Raw genomic sequence first — 17,874 nt, forward strand, 5'->3', positions numbered from 1 at the left:
CTGTCAGTGGAGTTTTGGCTCAAATGGTAGAGCACCAGCCTTGTGCAAAAGTGCTCAGGGACAGTATCCAGGCCCTGAGTTCAAGCCCCATGACCGACAAAAAAAAAAAAAAAGTCAGGAAAGAATATCAAAGTTCATAATTACCCATTGCAGGGAGAGATCCATTATCTACAGGTTGAGATGAGTAAAACTCTCTACTTAGAATGACATTCCAAACTTTAACAGACTACTTCATGAATCAGCACATTTAATCTTTGGGCTAATCTGAGACCCTTTTTCTGTAGGTGGGGAAACTGAGGCACAGAGAGGTATAATAAACTGCCCAAATTCACAGTATTAGTGTAAGTCATAGGCTGAGTGGCTAGCAAACAGAGTATATACTGAGACAAGTGGTTTCTTTCTTATTCATGGTAGGCCAGTACCTTGTGCCCTTGAGGTCATTGTGTAGTCTGGTCTCTTCTACCATGTTGCTCTGAACCCTCTGAGGTTGTTGAGAACCATGAAGGGAGTTCTGGCTCCTAAGCAGAGACTGCTTGGCAGGACAGGCTGCAGATATGGCATTGATGCTGCTTGCTTCTCATTGGCCATTGTGGTCATGTGACCACACCTAGCTGCAAGGGAGGCTGAACAATGTGATTCATTTTATGCTGCTGTGTATCCTGTTAAAACTCAGGGCTCAGGGTTTTTGTTTTTGGGTTTTTTTGGGTCCGGTTGTGGGGCCTGAACTCTAAGCTTGGGCGCTGTCCCTCAGCTCTTCAGCTCAAGGCTAGTGTGCTCTACCACTTGAGCCACAGCACCACTTCTGACTTTTTTCTTTTTGCTTATGTGGTGCTGAGGAATTGAATCCAGGGCCTTGAGCATGCAAGGCAAATGCTCTACCCCTGAGCCACCTTCCCAGCCCCCTGGGGCTCAGGGTTTTTAAAAGGTGACAGGGAGGAGAGAGTGAATTTAAGGGACAGTCAGCCACAGAAAGCTAGTTAAGGATAGAGCCAGGATCTGAGCCCAGACAGGGTGACATGGGCCCTGCCCCTCCATTTAACCTTGCTCCCTACCCTTTCACCAGGTGGACATCATGCAGATGTGCATTGTGGAGCTGAAGGAAAGGCCAGGCCAGCCCCTTTTCCACCTAGAGCACTACATCGAGGGCAAGTACATCAAATACAATTCCAACTCAGGCTTTGTCCGTGATGACAACATCCGTCTGACACCGCAGGTGAGGAACTGGGCTTGCTCTGCCCACTGCGGAGGAGGAGGATGCCTATGGAATGGGGTCTCACATCTCCTGAGACTCCTTGAGCCCCTTGGAGCATTGAGATCTTAGGTCTCAATGGACTCAAGATGGTCACATGCCTGCGTCCCCAAGGTCCCTGCAAAATTGGACAGATCTCCAGTCTTTGTCTTGTGGAGAAAGCACCTCAACATAGACAGCTCTGGAGTGTTTTAATCTCCAGCAGTGGCTAGCCTGAGTCTGCATAGCCCATAGCTTGATCTCCCCCACCACCTCTCTCCATGCTAGTTCTGGGTCTTGAACGCAGGACCTGGGTGCCATCCCTTAGCTTTTTTGCTCAAGCCTGGCACTCTACCACTTGAACCACAGCTCTACTTCTGGCATTTTTGTTGTGAATTGGAGATAAGAGTCTCCTGAGAAGCTAGGATTAAAGGCGTGAGCCACTAGTATCTGGCTTACCTGGTCTCTTACTGCCACCTCTTTCTTCCTAACCCACCACAGGCCTTCAGCCACTTCACCTTTGAACGTTCTGGCCATCAGCTGATTGTTGTGGACATCCAGGGTGTGGGTGACCTCTATACTGACCCCCAGATCCACACTGAGATGGGCACTGACTTCGGAGACGGCAACCTTGGTAAGTGGGGGAAGCCAGCCGGCTTGCATGGACACCATGCTCTTCCCTCTCCCTCGCCTAAAACCTACAAGATCTTTGTACACTTAAGGAAGCATGCTGAGACAGTGCATGGGCCTTCCCAAATGCACCCATGTGGGATCCTGCAAAGTCTCACCCCCCTGTTCCAACTCAGTATGATTTTCACCACCTGCGGTCATGAGTCTACCACATAGCTCCAGGTCCTCCATCACTGTATCCGACAGCAGTCCTAACACTCCTGCTCTGTCCACAGGTGTTCGAGGGATGGCTCTTTTCTTCAGCTCTCATGCCTGCAACCGGATTTGTAAGAGCATGGGCCTTACTCCTTTTGACCTCTCACCACAGGAACAGGATGCAGTAAATCAGAACACCAAGCTGCTGGTGGGTACCCTGTGTTGCCCACTTGAACTGGATGGCCCTTTCTTTTTTTTTGTCCATCATGGGGCTTGAACTCAGGGCCTGGACACTGTCCCTGAGCTGTTTTTGATCAAGGCCAGCACTCTCCCACCTGAACAACAGTTCCACTTCCAAATTTCTGGTGGTTACTTGGAGACAGGAGTCTCACCAACTTTTTCTGCCTAGGCTGGCTTCAAACAGCGATCCTCAGATCTCAACCTCTTGAGTAGTTAAAATTACAAGTGTGAGCCACCAGATGGCTGGCCCTTTTGCCATCTACACAGTAAACCCCACTTCCCTGTGGGATGTGGCAGCTCAGTAGCACTTAACTAATTACAGGGCTTAGCTGGGTGCCAGTGACTCTTGCCTGTAATTCTAACTCTCAGGAGGTTGAGATCTAAGGATCCCCCAACCAGTGGAGTGCTGCTTGAATTGAACCTATTCATGACTAGAATGAGGAAAACAGGCAAGTAGAAAATTGGGAGGAGAGTTGGGTGCGGTGGCTCACCCTGATAATCCTTAACTGCACAGGAGGCTGAGATCTAAGGATCATAGTTCATCGCTAACCTGGGCAGAAAAGTCTATGAAATTCTTATCTCCAGTTAACTGCCAAGAGCCAGAGGTGGAAGTATGGCTCAAGTAGTAGAGCATCAGCCTTGAGCAGAAGCAGCCAAGGGAGAGTGGGAGGTCCTGAGTCTAAGCCCCAGGACTAGTATACACACAAAAATTAGTAAGTAAATAGGCTGGGAAGGTGGCTCAGTGGTAGAGCGCTTGCCTTGCATGCTCGAGGCCCTGGGTTCAATTCCTCAGCACCACATAAGCAAAAAGAAAAAAGCCGGAAGTGGCGATGTGGCTCAAGTGGTAGAGCGCTAGCCTTGAGCTGAAGAGCTGAGGGACAGTGCCCAGGCCCAGAGTTCAGGCCCCACGACCGGACCCAAAAAATAAATAAAAATAAAAAAAATTAATAAGTAAATAAAGAAAAGCAGGAGGAGTTGTGTGATATGTGTTTGTGTGGTATGTTGACAAATGAGTAGACTAGATATAGTCCTAGCCTTCTATATACACTGTGAGAAGGATGGGACCATCCTCCCACACCACAGATTTGGGACAATATTGGCAAGACCATCTGGGGACCCTGGTTATTTTTTGGCACTTTAGGAAGTGGTGGACGCAGGCACATAATCTTCCAGGGCTGGGAAGTTGGCTCAGTGGTAGAGCGCTTGCCTTGCATGCCTGAGGCCCTGGGTTCGATTCCTCAGCACCACATAAGCAAAAAGAAAAAAGCTGGAAGTGGCACTGTGGCTCAAGTGGTAAAGCACTAGCCTTGAGCTGAAGAGCTGAGGGACAGCGCTCAGGCCCAGAGTTCAGGCCCCATGACTGGACCCCCCCCAAAAAAAAAAAATCTTCCATTGATTTCTTTTTTCTTTTTTTGTGCCAGTACTAGGGCTTAAACTCAGGATCTGAGTTTTATTTGCTCAAGGCTAGTGCTGCTGGGTGCTGGTGGCTCAGGCCTGTAATCCTAGCTACTCAGGAGACAGAGATCTGAAGATACAGTTCAAAGCCAGCCTGGGCAGGAAAGTCTGTGAGCCTTCCAATTAATCACCAGAAAGCCAGAAGTGGCGCTGTGGCTCAAGTTGGTAGAGTGCTCACCTTGAGCTTCTGAAGAGCTCAAGGATAGCACTCTACCACTTGAGCCACCACTTGAGTCACTGCTCCATTTGTAGCTTTTTGGTAGTTAATTGGTAATAAAGAGTCTCAGACTTTCCTGCTTGGGCTGGCTTCAAACTGGGATCATTACATCTCAGCCACCTGGTTACAGGCATGAGACACTACCTCCAGGCAACTTTTTTTTTTTTATTATTGTTTATTTATTATAAGATTTTCTTTTGGGCTAGTGCAAGCCTCTTGTGTGAAAGGGCTTAAGGGCAGAGGGAACACTATAGATGGAGCACCCCAGAGAGAGCCTGTGTGACCTGAATATTCTTGTTAATGTCCCCAGCAATCAGCCAAAACCATCTTGAGAGGTACAGAGGAAAAGTGTGGGAGCCCCCGAGTAAGGACTCTCTCTAGCAGCCGGCCCCCCTTGCTCCCTCGCCTTTCAGAGAACTCTGGGGATGACAACATGAGTGACGTGACCTTCGACTCTCTCCCTTCCTCCCCGTCTTCTGCCACACCAAGTCAGAAACTGGATCACCTCCGTGAGTGATGGTTTGGCCACTGGACAGTGGGATGGGGACAAGCATCAGGTAGAACAGAGCTAAGCTGTCTTTCCAGTTTAGGAAATCATAATATGGTAGCCAAGAAGTTTCACACTCTAGCTGGTTTGTTACAGGTGAGTTCTTTGAATGAACTGTTAAAATGCAGGTCATCCAAATGTCATAAAAATATTCTCCATTATAGAAATTAGATAACATTTTTCAGTCTCATGAAACTAGCAAAACCTTTATACCAAACTTAGACAAAAAGAAAATTTTTTCCCAATCTCACTTTTTGTATACGCAATGTAAAAATTCAGAATAAAGTATTCACAATAAATATTAATAGGAAGGCATAGTTGAATGTGAAGATTGTTTAACATAGCTAGGTGCCAGTGGCTCACACCTATAATCCTAGTTACTAAGGAGACTGAGATCTGAGGATTGCAGTTCCAACCCAGCTGGAGCAGGAAAAGTCCATGAGATTTTCATCTCTTATTAACCAGCAGAAAGCTGGAAATGAGCTATGGCTTCAGAAAAAAACAAAAAAAAATCTCCAGGATAGCACTCAGGCCCTGAGTTCAAGTCCCAGGACTGGCACAACTATCAACACAAAACAAAGTTTGTTTGACATAAAGAGAAGGCTAGGCTGAGACTGACTCAGGAATTGTTGGTTATTTATTCAGCTGGGAGAGGCTGTGAGCAACCAGACTCAGTGCAGCAGAGGGAGATTTTAACATCAAACTGTTAAAGTAGCCTTTTAATTAGATGTCTCCCCCAGGAGACCTTTGGACTAGCTCAGAGTTGCATGTCAACAGACTTTTTCCTGAAAGGTCAGAGAATAAATGTCTTAAGTTATAAGCCATGTGGTGTCTATGTTAGCAATTTGAAAGCAACCAGAGAATATTTGAATGAATAATCATGGCTGTGTTCCAAGAAAAGTTCTGTTTACAGATACTGAAATTTAGGTTTTGTATAGCATTCAGATATCAAAATATTTTTCTTTTGATTTTTTCAACTATTTGCTAATGGAAAAACAATTCTTTACACACACACACACACACACACGAGCTTTGAACGCAGGGCCTCATGGTCTCTCAGCTTTCTTGCTCACAGCTGGACTTCTACCATTTGAACCTTACCTGTAGTGTAGCTCTCTTGGTTAATTGGAGATGGGGTCGTATGGACTTTTATGCCTGGGCTGGCTTCGAATCTCAATCCTCTGCATCTCAGCTTCCTGAGGAGCTAAGGTTGTAGGTATGAGACACTGGGGCCCAGCTTATAATTTTTTTTTTAATAAACTTGTCCGCACGTGCACGTGTGTGTGTGTGTGTGTGTGTGTGTGTGTGTGAAGGGCTTGGACCTCAGGCTATGGATAAAAGGGATGACATTGATCAAGATGCATTGTACACATAACCTGATTTATGGAATTAAAGCCTCTTTGTACAACTACTTAATAATTAAAAAAAATAAATTAAAAAATGAAAAGGAAAACCAGGCACTAGTGGCTTATGCCTGTCTGTAATAGTTACTCAGGAGGCTGAGAGCTGAGGATTACAGTTCAAAGCCCACCTAGGCAAGAAAATACATGTAATCACCAACTACAAGTACAAGTAACCACCAAAAAGCCAGAAGTGGAGCTATGATTGAAGTGGTAGAGTGTTAGCCTTTGAGCACAGGAGCTCAGAAATAGTACCCAGGCCCTAAGTTCAAGCCCTGGAACTGGCACGAAAAAAAAAGGCTGAGGGTAGAATGCCTCCCTGTGTGCAGGGACCTGAGTTCAAATCCCAGACAGGAAGGAGAGGAAAGAAAAAGAGGGAAGAACAGCCAGGTGCTGGTGGCTCACACCTGTAATCCTAGCCACTCAGGAGGCTGAGATCTGAGGATCACGGTTTGAAGCCAGTCCGAGCAGAAAGTCTGTGAGATTCTTATCTCCAGTTAACCACCCCAAACCAGAAATGGACTTGTGTTTCAAAGTGATAGAGCAATAGCCTTGAGCACAAAAGCTCATGGACAGCACCTGAGTTCGAGCCCCATTATTGACATCCCCCACTCCCATCCCACCCCAAAAAAAGGAAGGGAAATAAAGTTTTGAAGGAGATGTTGTCTGTTGTAGGCCATGGGTTGCTCTTTTGAGTGTTCGAGCCATGGAGTCAATGCATTATCTCTCTCCCTGCTCAGACTGGCCAGTGTTTGGTGACCTTGATAACATGGTGCACAGAGATCCTGACCATTTGGACAACCACCGGGTGAGTAGAAGGGCCTGGGGGCTCTACTCTCCCACAGAGTAACTCCGAATGGCAACCAGCCCCACATGGGCAACCAGCTTAGGTCTGCTCTGGGCACTGCCAGGAGGATGTGGAAGGGGCGGGGAGAGGCGGGTGAATCTCAGCCAGCTGTTTAAGCAGATGTTCCTGCTGAGAAAAGCTGAGTCTGTTGCAGTTCCCAGACATGGTTAGGGAAGGAGGATTCCAAATCAGCCACGGGATGACCTTCTAGTCAGTGCCAGGCTGGGTCTGGGTTAGGTTTTGTTATACATATGGATGGTTGACTGCTGTGGTCCTAATGCTGAGAATGCAGAGCACAGGGGCCATGAGGCTCTGGCCACGACTGGATGAAGAGTGCTTTCTGAGCTTCAGTGGATACAGAGAGAAACTAACGGCATCAGGTTTGCTTTTACCCAAACATGTATGTAGAGTCAAATGAAAAATGTAAAGCTGGGCACCAGTGACTCATGCTTGTAATCCTAACTATTCCGGAGGCTGAGATCTGAGGGTTGTGGTTCAATGGCAGCCTGCTCAGAAACGCCCATGAGACTCTTATCTCTCATTAACCAGCAAAAAGCCAGAAGTGGAGGTGTAGCTCAAGTAGTAGAGTGACAGGCTTGAGTGAAAAATCAACAGAAAAATCAGATTCCTATGGCTTACAACCCTAGCTGCTCAGGAGGCTGAGATCTGAGAATCACAGTTAGAAGTCAGCCTGGGCAGGAAAGTCATGAGATTCTTACCTCCAAATAACCACCAAAAAGCTGGAAGTAGAACTGTGGCTTAAATAGTATAGTGCTAGCCTTGAGCAGAAAAGCTCAAAGATAGCTTGCAGGCCCTAAGTTCAAACCCCAGGACTGGAATACACAAAGATACCCTTCAAAGGCCTGGACCAGTGACCTCCTTTCCCTAACTAGACCTCACACCTGTAAAGTAATCCATCTATGGATTGATTCGTCCACTGATAAACCTAGTGTTGTCATAACTCAGTCACTTCTCTCTAGCACCAGTCACTGAGGACCAAGACTTCCGTCCATCTGAGGAGGGACATTTCATTTCCAAACCATATCATGTCACAGAAAGTGACTAACAATCAGGATCTATCCCAGGCAGTGTGGTTCCAGCAACCAGGCCCTTCCTGTTACTTCCTTCTTCTTCCTGATCTCCCAACTAGCCAGGGATGGAAGCACAAGGATGTTAAGTGAGGTGATGGGGACAAAGGAGAAAAAGCAAATGAGGGCTGGGAAGGTGGCTCAGTGGTAGAGTGCTTGCCTAGCATGCATGAAGCCCTGGGTTCAATTCCTCAGTACCACCTAAACAGAAAAAACCAGAACTTGGGCTGTGGCTCAAGTGGTAAGAGTGCTAGCCTTGAGCAAAAAAAGCTCAGGGACAGACAGTGCCCAGGCCCTGAGTTCAAGCCCCAGGAGTGGCAAAAAGAAATAAAAATGATTGCGATGCCCAGAGGACCACTAAGACCCTAAGATCATCTTTTCTCCCCAGGACTCTGAGAACAGTGGGGACAGTGGATACCCCAGTGAGAAACGGGGTGAGCTAGATGATCTGGACCCCCGAGAACATGTAAGTATCCTCCAAGCAATAACAATGAGACCTCTGTGTCCTCATCTATGCCCTAGTAGAATAAAATACTAGAGGAGGATTGTGAGTGGATCCTTAGAACATAACAAATAGAATTAAATATCAAACAGGCTGGGCACTGGTGTCTCACACCTGTAATCCTAGCTACTCAGGATGCTGAGAGCTGAAGACCACAGTTTTAAGCCATCCTGGTTAGGAAAGTCTATGAGACTCTTTATCTCTAGTTAACTACAAAACAAAAAAAGCTGGAATGGAGCTGTGGCTCAAGTGACAGTGTGCTAGCCTTGAGCTTGAAAGCTCAGAGATAGCAGCCAGACCCTGAGTTCAAGCTCAAGAACTGGCACAAAAAAAGAAAACACAAATCAAACAAGATCATTTGAGCTCAGGGTAAATTCAAGGAATATGGTAAAGCAGAATCATGCGAATGAGAAAGGGGAAAAGTGTGAAGCTTAGGTATAAGACTGAAAATGGGCCTGGCGCTGGTGGCTCACGCCTGTCATCCTAGCTACTCAGGAGGCTGAGATCTGAGGATCGCGGTTCAAAGCCAGCCCGGGCAGGAGAGACCGTGAGACTCCTATCTCCAATAAACCACCAGAAAACCGGAAGTGGCGCTGTAGCTCAAGTGGTAGAGCACTCGCCTTGAGCTAAAGAGCTGAGGGACAGCGCCCAGGCCCAGAGTTCAAGCCCCACGACCGACAAAAAAAAAAAAAAAGACTGAAAATGGGATAAACCCAACCAGAAAGTTCAAGGCTTTGATTGCTGAGCAGAGAGGATGCTGGGTAACAGGCTGGATTGGGGCTGGACTGACTGTGCTTAAAGGCAGTGAAGCCTGGTAGATCTGGGAAGGCCCCAGGTGGGTTTCCTCAGGCCCCCACATAGTATCCTGGGTGAGGGCGGCGTCCATGGCATCAGCCTCTGGGACGTTTCACCATGTGCCACAGTGAAGCCTGTGTGTCACAGCCAGTTGCCAGTGCCTCGTCTGAGAATGAATACAAAGCACACAGGGAGACCTGTGCTGGAGGAAGGGCTGGGCACCATTTACTGGTGCTTTGTGCCTAGATCCTGTTCCTGGGGCCCATTCCTTCCATCTGGGAGCTCTGGGCTGGCTCCCAGAAGTTGGTTCTTGGGGCAAGATTTGCCCTTTGCTTCTGTCAATCTTCACTTCCTTGCAGGGCCACTCAAATGGCAACCGGAGGTTGGAATCTGATGAAGACAGCCTGGGCAGTTCAGGACGGGTAATACGCCCTTAGGAGCCTCTTGCAGATTCTCTTGCTTTTTCCCTCCTGCCACCTGCCCTGCTCATGTCCATTATGCAAAGGCACAAATTCCTTGAGGCCCTGTTCTGGGTAGGACACTGGGGATTAGAAGGAAGATTTAATACTTGGTCCTGGAGGGAATTGTATGAAAATGTATCTTTTCCTATTGAAGTATTTTGCTTCCCTTTTGTTAATCTTGAGAAAATGGTTTTCCTGAAGTTTCTGCTTTGGCCAGATGGCTTGGCCCTTTTTAATTACATTTTGGTTACATACAATCTTTTCCTGAGCAAATTAATTAAGACATTCTGTTAGAGGGTCCTTGAATTTTAGTTACATCCTGTAAATTAAGGGACATTCCTTTGCACACTGTGAACCTGACCTCAGCCAATGGGAGCAGAGGGGCGGGGCCTGCTGGGTTAGGGATAGAAAGGGAGCAACCTGTCTGCTCTGTGTGCTTGCTTGCCAATTTTGGTTGATGGTGCACCCTTCTGCAAAGGTAACCTGTGCCTTGCTGAGTTCCTTTTGAGTTAATGTTCTTATTCCTATTTGACACCCCAACATCCTGAGCTCTAATGAAATGACACTGACAGCTATAACTGATGTGTTAAGTTACTTTCTTTGTTGTTGTTTTTTTGCTGATCATGGGACTTGAACTCAGCCTGGGCACTGCACCTAAACTGTTTCACTTAAGGTTGACATTCTACCTCCAGTTCTGGCTTTTTGGGTGGTTAATTAGAGGCAAGAGTCTCACGGACTTTGCTTTCTGAGATGGCTTTGAACTGTGATCTTTGGATCTCAGCCTTTTTTTTTGTTGTTGTTGTTGGTTGTGGAGCTTGAACTCTGAGCCTGGGCGCTGTCCCTCAGCTCTACAGCTCAAGGCCAGCACTCTACCACCTGAGCCACAATGCTGCTTCCAGTTTTCTGGTGGTTTATTGGAGATAAGTGTCTCACAGACTTTCCTGCCTGGGCTGGCTTTGAACCATGATCCTCAGATCTCAGCCTCCTGAGTAGCTAGGATTACAGGTCTGAGCCACTGGTGCCTGGTTCGCAGCCTCTTAAGTAGTTAAGTCTGAGTCACTAGTTCCCAACTAAATTTTTTTAATGTTAGTATTGGGGCTTAGATTCAGGGCCTTGCATGAAAAAGCCACATCAGAGTTCAAGCCCCAGTACTGGTACGGAGAGAAAGAGAGAGAGCACAAGAAAGCTTGGTATCATAAAGGCTTGGTCTCTTTTCTTTCTTTCTTTCTTTCTTTCTTTCTTTCTTTCTTTCTTTCTTTCTTTCTTTCTTTCTTTCTTTCTCTCTTTCTTTCTGTTGTGGGGCTTGAACTCTGGGCCTGGGCGCTGGCGCTCAACTCTTCAGCTCAAGGCTAGCACTCTACCACTTGAGCCACAACACCTCTTTGGTTTTCTGGTGGTTTATGGAGTCTCACAGCCTTTTCTGACCAGGCTGGCTCTGAACTGTGATCCTCAGATCTCAGCCTCCTGAGTAGCTAGGATGATAGCCATGAGCCACCACGCCCAGCTGGGCTCATTTCTCTTCTTGCTTGCATGTTATAGGAGCTGCTGACAGCTGTGACTGCACTTCTGGCCCCAGCCCCTCCCTCTCTGTTTGTAAACTCTGCCCACTGGTCTTCCTCCAGGTCTGTGTGGAGACATGGAACCTCCTCAATCCCTCCCGCTGCCACCTGCCTAGGCCTTCAGCCGTGGCCCTGGAAATACAACGCCTTAACGCTCTGGAACTTGACAAGAAAATTGGAAAGTCTGTTTTGGGGAAGGTACCAATGATGCCTTGTTTTGTAACCTCCTTGATACTAAGCCAGAGCCCCAGCCTCATGTCTGTTCTTGGATAATTGCTTCCTCCTGCAGGCTGACTAGGTGGCCCTTGGGTGCGGCTTTGGCCTCCAGATGGCCAGGCCAACACCACAGTCTGTGTGGCAGGTCCATCTGGCCATGGTGCGCTACCACGAGGGCGGGCGTTTCTGTGAAAAGGACGAGGAGTGGGACCAAGAGTCAGCAGTCTTCCATCTGGAGCATGCAGCCGACCTGGGTGAGCTGGAGGCCATCGTGGCCCTGGGACTCATGTACTTGCAGCTGCCCCACCACGTTCTGGCAGATGTGTCTCTGAAGGTGAGGGTGCCACCATCTCCTCGGTACTCAAAACTAGTTGAAGTGTGCAGAATTGGTCTTTGTTTTGGGGGAGTGAGGGAGAGGGGACAGTCACACATTCAAGCAATAAATGACAGCGTGTGATGAAAGAGACAAAACACTGACGGAAGCATGAGGAAGGGTGTTGTCTGGGGTCCTCTTTTTCTTTTGTGCCAATACCGGGGCTTGAACCCAAGACCTTGGCTCTGTCTCTGAGCTTTTTCTGCTCAAGACTGGAGCTCTACCACTGGAGCCACAGCTCCACTTCCATTTTTGTGCTCCATATCTCCATAATTGGAGATAAGAATCTCACATAGCCAGGAGCTGGTGGCCCACGCCTGTAATCCTAGCTCCTCAGGAGGCTGAGATCTGAGGATCGCAGTTCAAAGCCAACCTGGAAAGGAAAGCCAGTGAGACTCTAATCTCCAGTAAACCACCAGAAAACCGAAAGTGGCATTGTGGCTCAAATGGTAGAGTGCTCACCTTAAGCTGAAGAGCTGAGTGTTAGTGCCCAGGCCCAGAGTTCAAGCCCCACGACCAAAAAAAAAAAAAAAAAAGAATCTCACAGACTTTACTGTCCAGGCTGCCTTCAAGCCATTATCCTCAGCTGAGTAGCCAGGGTTACAGGTGTGAGCCACCACCAGCACCTGGTCCTCTCTGGGACCTTGAGGGTAGATACAAGTTTGCACATCATTGCCTCCACCACAGTCTTATTGCTACCATATTCAGGGCACCAGGTCTAGGGCTAGAAACTTTTTAGTCTCATGAGAAAAATAATTTAGAAATGAGCAAAAAGAGTCTTAAGCAGGAACAGATTTATTAATGCAAAGCAGTGTATTGACACAGTGAAGCCATTATCTGTCCTTCCTTCTTCCCTCCTTCCCTCTTTCCCTCCCTCTATCCCTTTTCTCCTTCCTTCTTTCCTTCTTTATTTCTTTTTTCTTGGTAGTACTAGAATTTAGACTCAAGGCCTTGTACTTGGCTCAGTTGGAATTCTCTTTCTTGAGCCATGCTTCCAGTTCTACATTTCCCTGGCTATTTTAGCAATGGAGTCTCACAGATTTCTGCCCCAAATGACCATCCTTCAGATCTCAGACTCCTGAGTAACTAGGATTACAGGAGTGAGCCACTAGTGTCTGGCTGGGACTGTCATATTCAGGCTGCAAGGATCTGGGGTCAGAATAACCCTGCTGTATTGGCTGGGACTATCATATGCAGGCTGCAAGGATCTGGAGTTAGAATAACCCTGCTGTATGTCATAAGCCAATCCACTAAGGTCAGCAGGCCAGGCTGTGACTCCTTATCAGCACTGAAGGCACAGTTCTCAGCCCCGCCATTTCTTAACTCCTGTATCATTGGTAGCTAGAGCAGACCCTGTCACCTGGTAACTGTCTGCTCACTCAGAGAAGACCAAAAGGCCCGATGGAAGGGAGCCAAGGAGAGTGTTGGGGATGAGCAGTTCAGATAGAGAGAACAGCATGCACTCGAGCTCACAGGTGAGAAAAGATGACAGGGAGCCAGGCCAGGCACTGGTGGCTCATGCCTATAGTCCTAGCTACTTGGGCTGAGATCTGAGGATTGCAGTTTGAAGCTAGCCTGGACAGAAAAGTCTATGAGACTTTTCTCTCCAATAAACTGCTCAGAAAAAGCAGGGGCTGAAATGGTAGTACTCTAGCCTGGAGCAAAAGAAGCTCAGGGACAGAGCCCAGGCCCTCAATTCAAGCCCCAGAACCATCACCAAAAAGGGGGAAAAAAGAAAAGAGAGAGACTGGGAAACAACTTATTAGAACTAGAATACAGGGGTGAGATGGTGCAGGAATCGGGCTAAAGAACAGCCAGTATTAAATCTGAAGTAGCAGGATGAGCTAGACTCTGGTGGCTCACACCTATAATCTAGCTACTTGAGAAGCTAAGATCTGAGGATCAATGCTCAAAGCTAGCCTAGGCAGAAAAGTCTGAAATGCTTATCACCTGTTAACCACCAAAAAGCTGGAAGTGGAGCTGGGGCTCAAGTGATAGAGTGCTAACCCTTGAGTTAGGAAAGCTAAGCAACAACGTCCAAGCCCTGAACCCAACCCCTTATACCACACCAAAAAAGAAAAAAAGGCAGCAGGATGTAGTTGTGTTAGAAATCCTTGGGGATCTCCTTCTGCCTCCTAACACGGTTGCGCACAGAAGAGAAAGGCTGAGCGCACAGGAGTTGGTAAGACTTAGAGAATGCAGTCTTTCCATAGGAGAGGTTGAAGTGACCTTTGGGGTACACATGGGCCAGGGCTGTGGCTGGACATGAGACTGGGCAGGGATGGCTCAACATGGGCAGAGCAGTAGTCCTCCTCAAGGACTGGCCATGGCCAATGATTGGGTGGATCTCAGGTGGAGGGGGAACATTCTCAAGGCTCCATCTCCCATTCCTCCTTTTCTTTCTCTTCCTCTTCTTCTTCCTCCTTCTTTTTGTGATACTGGGGTTTGAACTCAAACTAGCAAGGGTTCTACCACTGAGTCACGCCTCCAGTTTCTTCTTTGCCCTGGTTGTTTTTGAGATGGGGTCTCCCTTCCTGCCCAGGTGTGCATCTAGACTTCAGTACTCCTATTCGTCACTTCCCAGCATAGCTAGGATGACAGAGGCACACCACTACAGCATTGCGAACTTTCCTGGCCAGAGCTGGCCCAGAACTGTGAACCTCTAGATCTCAGCCTCCTGTGTAGCTAGGATGACAGCTATTGGCTGGGAAGGGGATCTCATGCATCTCGTGTATGCCCAAGCTGGTCTCAAACCTTGGTCCTCCCCATGTCAGCTTCCCCAGAAGCTTAGATTACAGACGTACCTCTGGTGCTCATCCTAAGTTTTTTTTTATGTTTTTGAATAGGTGATAAAGTTGAGTGATTTAAATGTGTGTGTGTGTGTGTGTGTGTGTGTGTGTGTGTGAGAGAGAGAGAGAGAGAGAGAGAGAGAGAGAGAATGTGAATGAGTACCGGGGCTTGAATTCAAGGCTTTGTGCTCTTATTTGGCATTTTCATTCAAGACTCTCACTTTATAGCTACACCTCTACATCTGGAATTTTGCTGGTTAATTGGGGGTAAGAGTCTCACCGATTCTTCTGCCTGGTCTGGCTTTGAACCATGGTCCTCAGATCTCAGCCTCCTGAGTAGCCAGGATCACAAGCATGAGCCACTGGTGCCTGGATTTCAGGACCATTTATTCCCCAGCAAAAGCAAACTTGGACTGAATTCTAGGGCTCTCTGGTTCCCATTCTCAGTTGATCAGCCAGTTTAAGGGCTGCTTTTGTGTTGATGCTTCTTGACATAGACAAAAGGAGCCTTTTGTCTGTCAGGGGCCATCAAACAATTACAGATGGGCCATGTTTTTTCTTTAAGGCCATCCCACTCAGTTTGCTTGCTAAGTGAGAATAGATTGTGTGTCTTTGTTCCATTTGATATTTACCCTGCAAGCTTCAGTACTATAATACAACCAATGTAAGAAGAGTCTCCCCAGGGGCCCTGAGTAAGATGTCCAGAGGAATTAATATCAGTGTGATTGTTGAAGAGTGCCCTGCTGTGCCTTTGGGCTGTGGGCACATCCAAATAGAAGTGACGTTTTTTTGAGATTGCTAGTTTGCTTTCTACAATAGGAAGTGATTTTTCTGCCAATTTTGTATGTGTGTGTGTGTACGTGTATGTGTATGCATGTATGTGTGTGTGTGCCTGCCAGTCCTGGGACTTGAACTCTTGAGCTTTTTCACTCCATACTGACACTCTACCACTTGAACCATAACTCTACTTCCAGCTTTTTGATGGCTAGTTGGAGTTAAGTGTCTCACAAGCCAGGTGTCAGTGGCTCATACCTGTAATCCTAGCTACTCAGGAGGCTGAGATTTGAGGATCACCCAGGCAGGAAAGTCTGTGAGACTTTTTTTTTCCTCCCAGTTTTCTGGTAGTTAATTGGAGATAAGAGTCTTTGGTGGAGGGAGGGGAGGCTGGGAAGGTGACTTAGTGGTAGAGTGCTTGCCTTGCATATATGAGGCCCTGGGTTTGAGTCCTCAGCACCACATAAGCAGGAAAAGCTGGAAGTGGCGCTGTAGCTCAAGTGGTAGAGCGCTAGCCTTGAGCTGAAGAGCTGAGGGACAGTGCCCAGGCCCAGAGTTCAGGCCTAATGAACGACCCCACCCCCCAAAAAAACATCTTACAGGGAGTGGCACCATGGTTTAAGTGGTAGAGTGCTCTCCTTGAGCTGAAGAGCTCAGGGACAGCTCCCAGGCCCAGAATTCAAGCCCCACAACTGACCCCCCCACACACAAAAAAGGTCTATGAGACTTTATTGCCTGATCTCACCCTCCTAATTAGCTAGGATTATAGGTGTGAGCCACCAATGCCTGGTCATCTTATATATAATTGTTCCTGGGGTTTGAGCTTGGCCTGGGCACTGTCACCGAGATTGTTTTTCTCAAGGCTAGTACTCTACCACTTGAGCCAGACCACCACATCTGGCTTTTTCTAAGTAGTTTATTGGTGATAAGAGTCTCAAAGACTTCCCTGCCAGGGCTGGATTGGGCTGGCTTTGAACCCTGATCATCAGATCTTAGCTTCCTGAGTAGCAAGGATTACAGGTTTGAGCCACCAATATCCAGCTTTTCTGCTCTTGTATTAAGTATTTAACGAATGATTGTTTATTATTTACTTACTTATATATTTTTGGTGCTGGTCCCAGGGCTTGAACTAAGGGCCTAGACACTAGCCTTGAGCTTTTGTGCTCAAGGCTCACACTCATAACACTTGAGCCACAGCTCCACTTTCAGCTTTTTGGTGGTTAAAGAGTCTCATGGACTTTCTTTCCCAGGCTGGTTTCAAATGTGATCCTCAGATCTCAGCCTCTTAAGTAGCTAGGATTATAGGTATGTGCCCTGTATGACTTGTTTTCTAGAGTAGTTTTTGAAACTTGGCTGCCAACATTGGAGGGTAAGAGAGTATGGGTCTCTATTCTCTGAGTTCTATCTTGTTCTCCATTGCTTAAAGCTAACTTTGGAACCCATGTTGATGCTTGAGAGAGATAAAGTTTTCATCTGGGTACTGGAGGCTGACACCTGTAACCCTAGCTACTCAGGAGATCTGAGGATCGAGGTTTGAAGCTAGCCCAGGCAGGAAAGTCTGTGAGCTTCTTATGTCCAATTCACTAACAAAAAACAGGAAATGGAGCTGTGGCTCGAAGTGGTAGAATGCTAGCCATAAGCAAAACAGCTCAGGGACAGTACCCAGGCCCTGAGTTAAAGAAAAGAATCAAGTTTCCACTGTGTCTAAAAAATAAAATAAAAACTAGTCACTGGTGGCTCACATGTATAACTTAGCTACTGGGCAGACTGAAATAGGGAGGATCATGATCCAAGGCCAGCCAGGGCATACACTGGAAAGTCCTTCTGAACTAATAGCTGGGCATGGTGGCATAAACCTGTCATTTTTCTACATGGTAGTGTGAAATCAGGAGGATTGCAGTTCTAGTCCAGCTCAGGCAAAAAACAGCCACAAAACTATTTTAACAGAAGCTGGGTGATGTGGGATATTACAATGGGAAGCCTAAAGTAGGCTAATCACAGCCCAGGCACAAACCTAAGGGAAAAGGTGAGACCTTATCTCAAAAATAACCAGTGCAGAAAAGGGCTGAAGGTATGGTTTAATGCTAGAGCACCTACCTAGAAAGTGAGAGATCCTGAGTACAAATCCTAGTACTAAGAAACAGTTGTATAGAACCAGGCACCAATGGCTCATGCCTAGCATCCTCAGGAGGCTGAGATTTGAGAATCATGGTTCTAAGTCAGCCTGAGCAGGAAAGTCCATGAAACTCCTTATCTCCAATTATCCACCAAAAGTCAAAAGTGGAGGTGTGGCTCAAGTGGTAGAGTGCCAGCCATGAGTGAAAAAGATAAGCAAGGGTGCAAGGCCCAGAGTTCAAACCTCAGTACTGGCACAGAGGGGTGAGGGGAGGTAAATATAAAAAGACATATATGATTCTAGATACTTACTGATTTTTTTTTTTTTTTTGTCAGTGGTGGGTCTTGAATTCAGGGCCCTGGGCACTATCCCTGAGCTTTTTTGCTCAAGGCTAGTGGAGCTACGGCTTCACTTCGTTTGTAGGTGGTTTATTGGAGATGAG

At 47.1% G+C, this 17,874-nt stretch overlaps 1 protein-coding gene across 1 annotated transcript in view; it reads left to right on the forward strand.

Moving 5' to 3' along the window:
* Eef2k (eukaryotic elongation factor 2 kinase) overlaps positions 1 to 17,874 on the forward strand; it is a 52,358-nt gene that overhangs the window by 28,544 nt on the left and 5,940 nt on the right. The window contains exons 7-15 of the mRNA XM_013011374.1: positions 1,064 to 1,213; positions 1,730 to 1,862; positions 2,134 to 2,261; positions 4,276 to 4,474; positions 6,653 to 6,720; positions 8,236 to 8,313; positions 9,504 to 9,566; positions 11,228 to 11,362; positions 11,526 to 11,714. Coding sequence (XP_012866828.1) covers positions 1,064 to 1,213; positions 1,730 to 1,862; positions 2,134 to 2,261; positions 4,276 to 4,474; positions 6,653 to 6,720; positions 8,236 to 8,313; positions 9,504 to 9,566; positions 11,228 to 11,362; positions 11,526 to 11,714 — 1,143 coding nt within the window. The remainder of the gene's footprint in view (positions 1 to 1,063; positions 1,214 to 1,729; positions 1,863 to 2,133; positions 2,262 to 4,275; positions 4,475 to 6,652; positions 6,721 to 8,235; positions 8,314 to 9,503; positions 9,567 to 11,227; positions 11,363 to 11,525; positions 11,715 to 17,874) is intronic.

This window comes from Dipodomys ordii, unplaced genomic scaffold (assembly GCF_000151885.1).
Source record: "Dipodomys ordii isolate 6190 unplaced genomic scaffold, Dord_2.0 Scaffold14, whole genome shotgun sequence".
In the NCBI taxonomy this organism is placed as follows: domain Eukaryota; kingdom Metazoa; phylum Chordata; class Mammalia; order Rodentia; family Heteromyidae; genus Dipodomys; species Dipodomys ordii.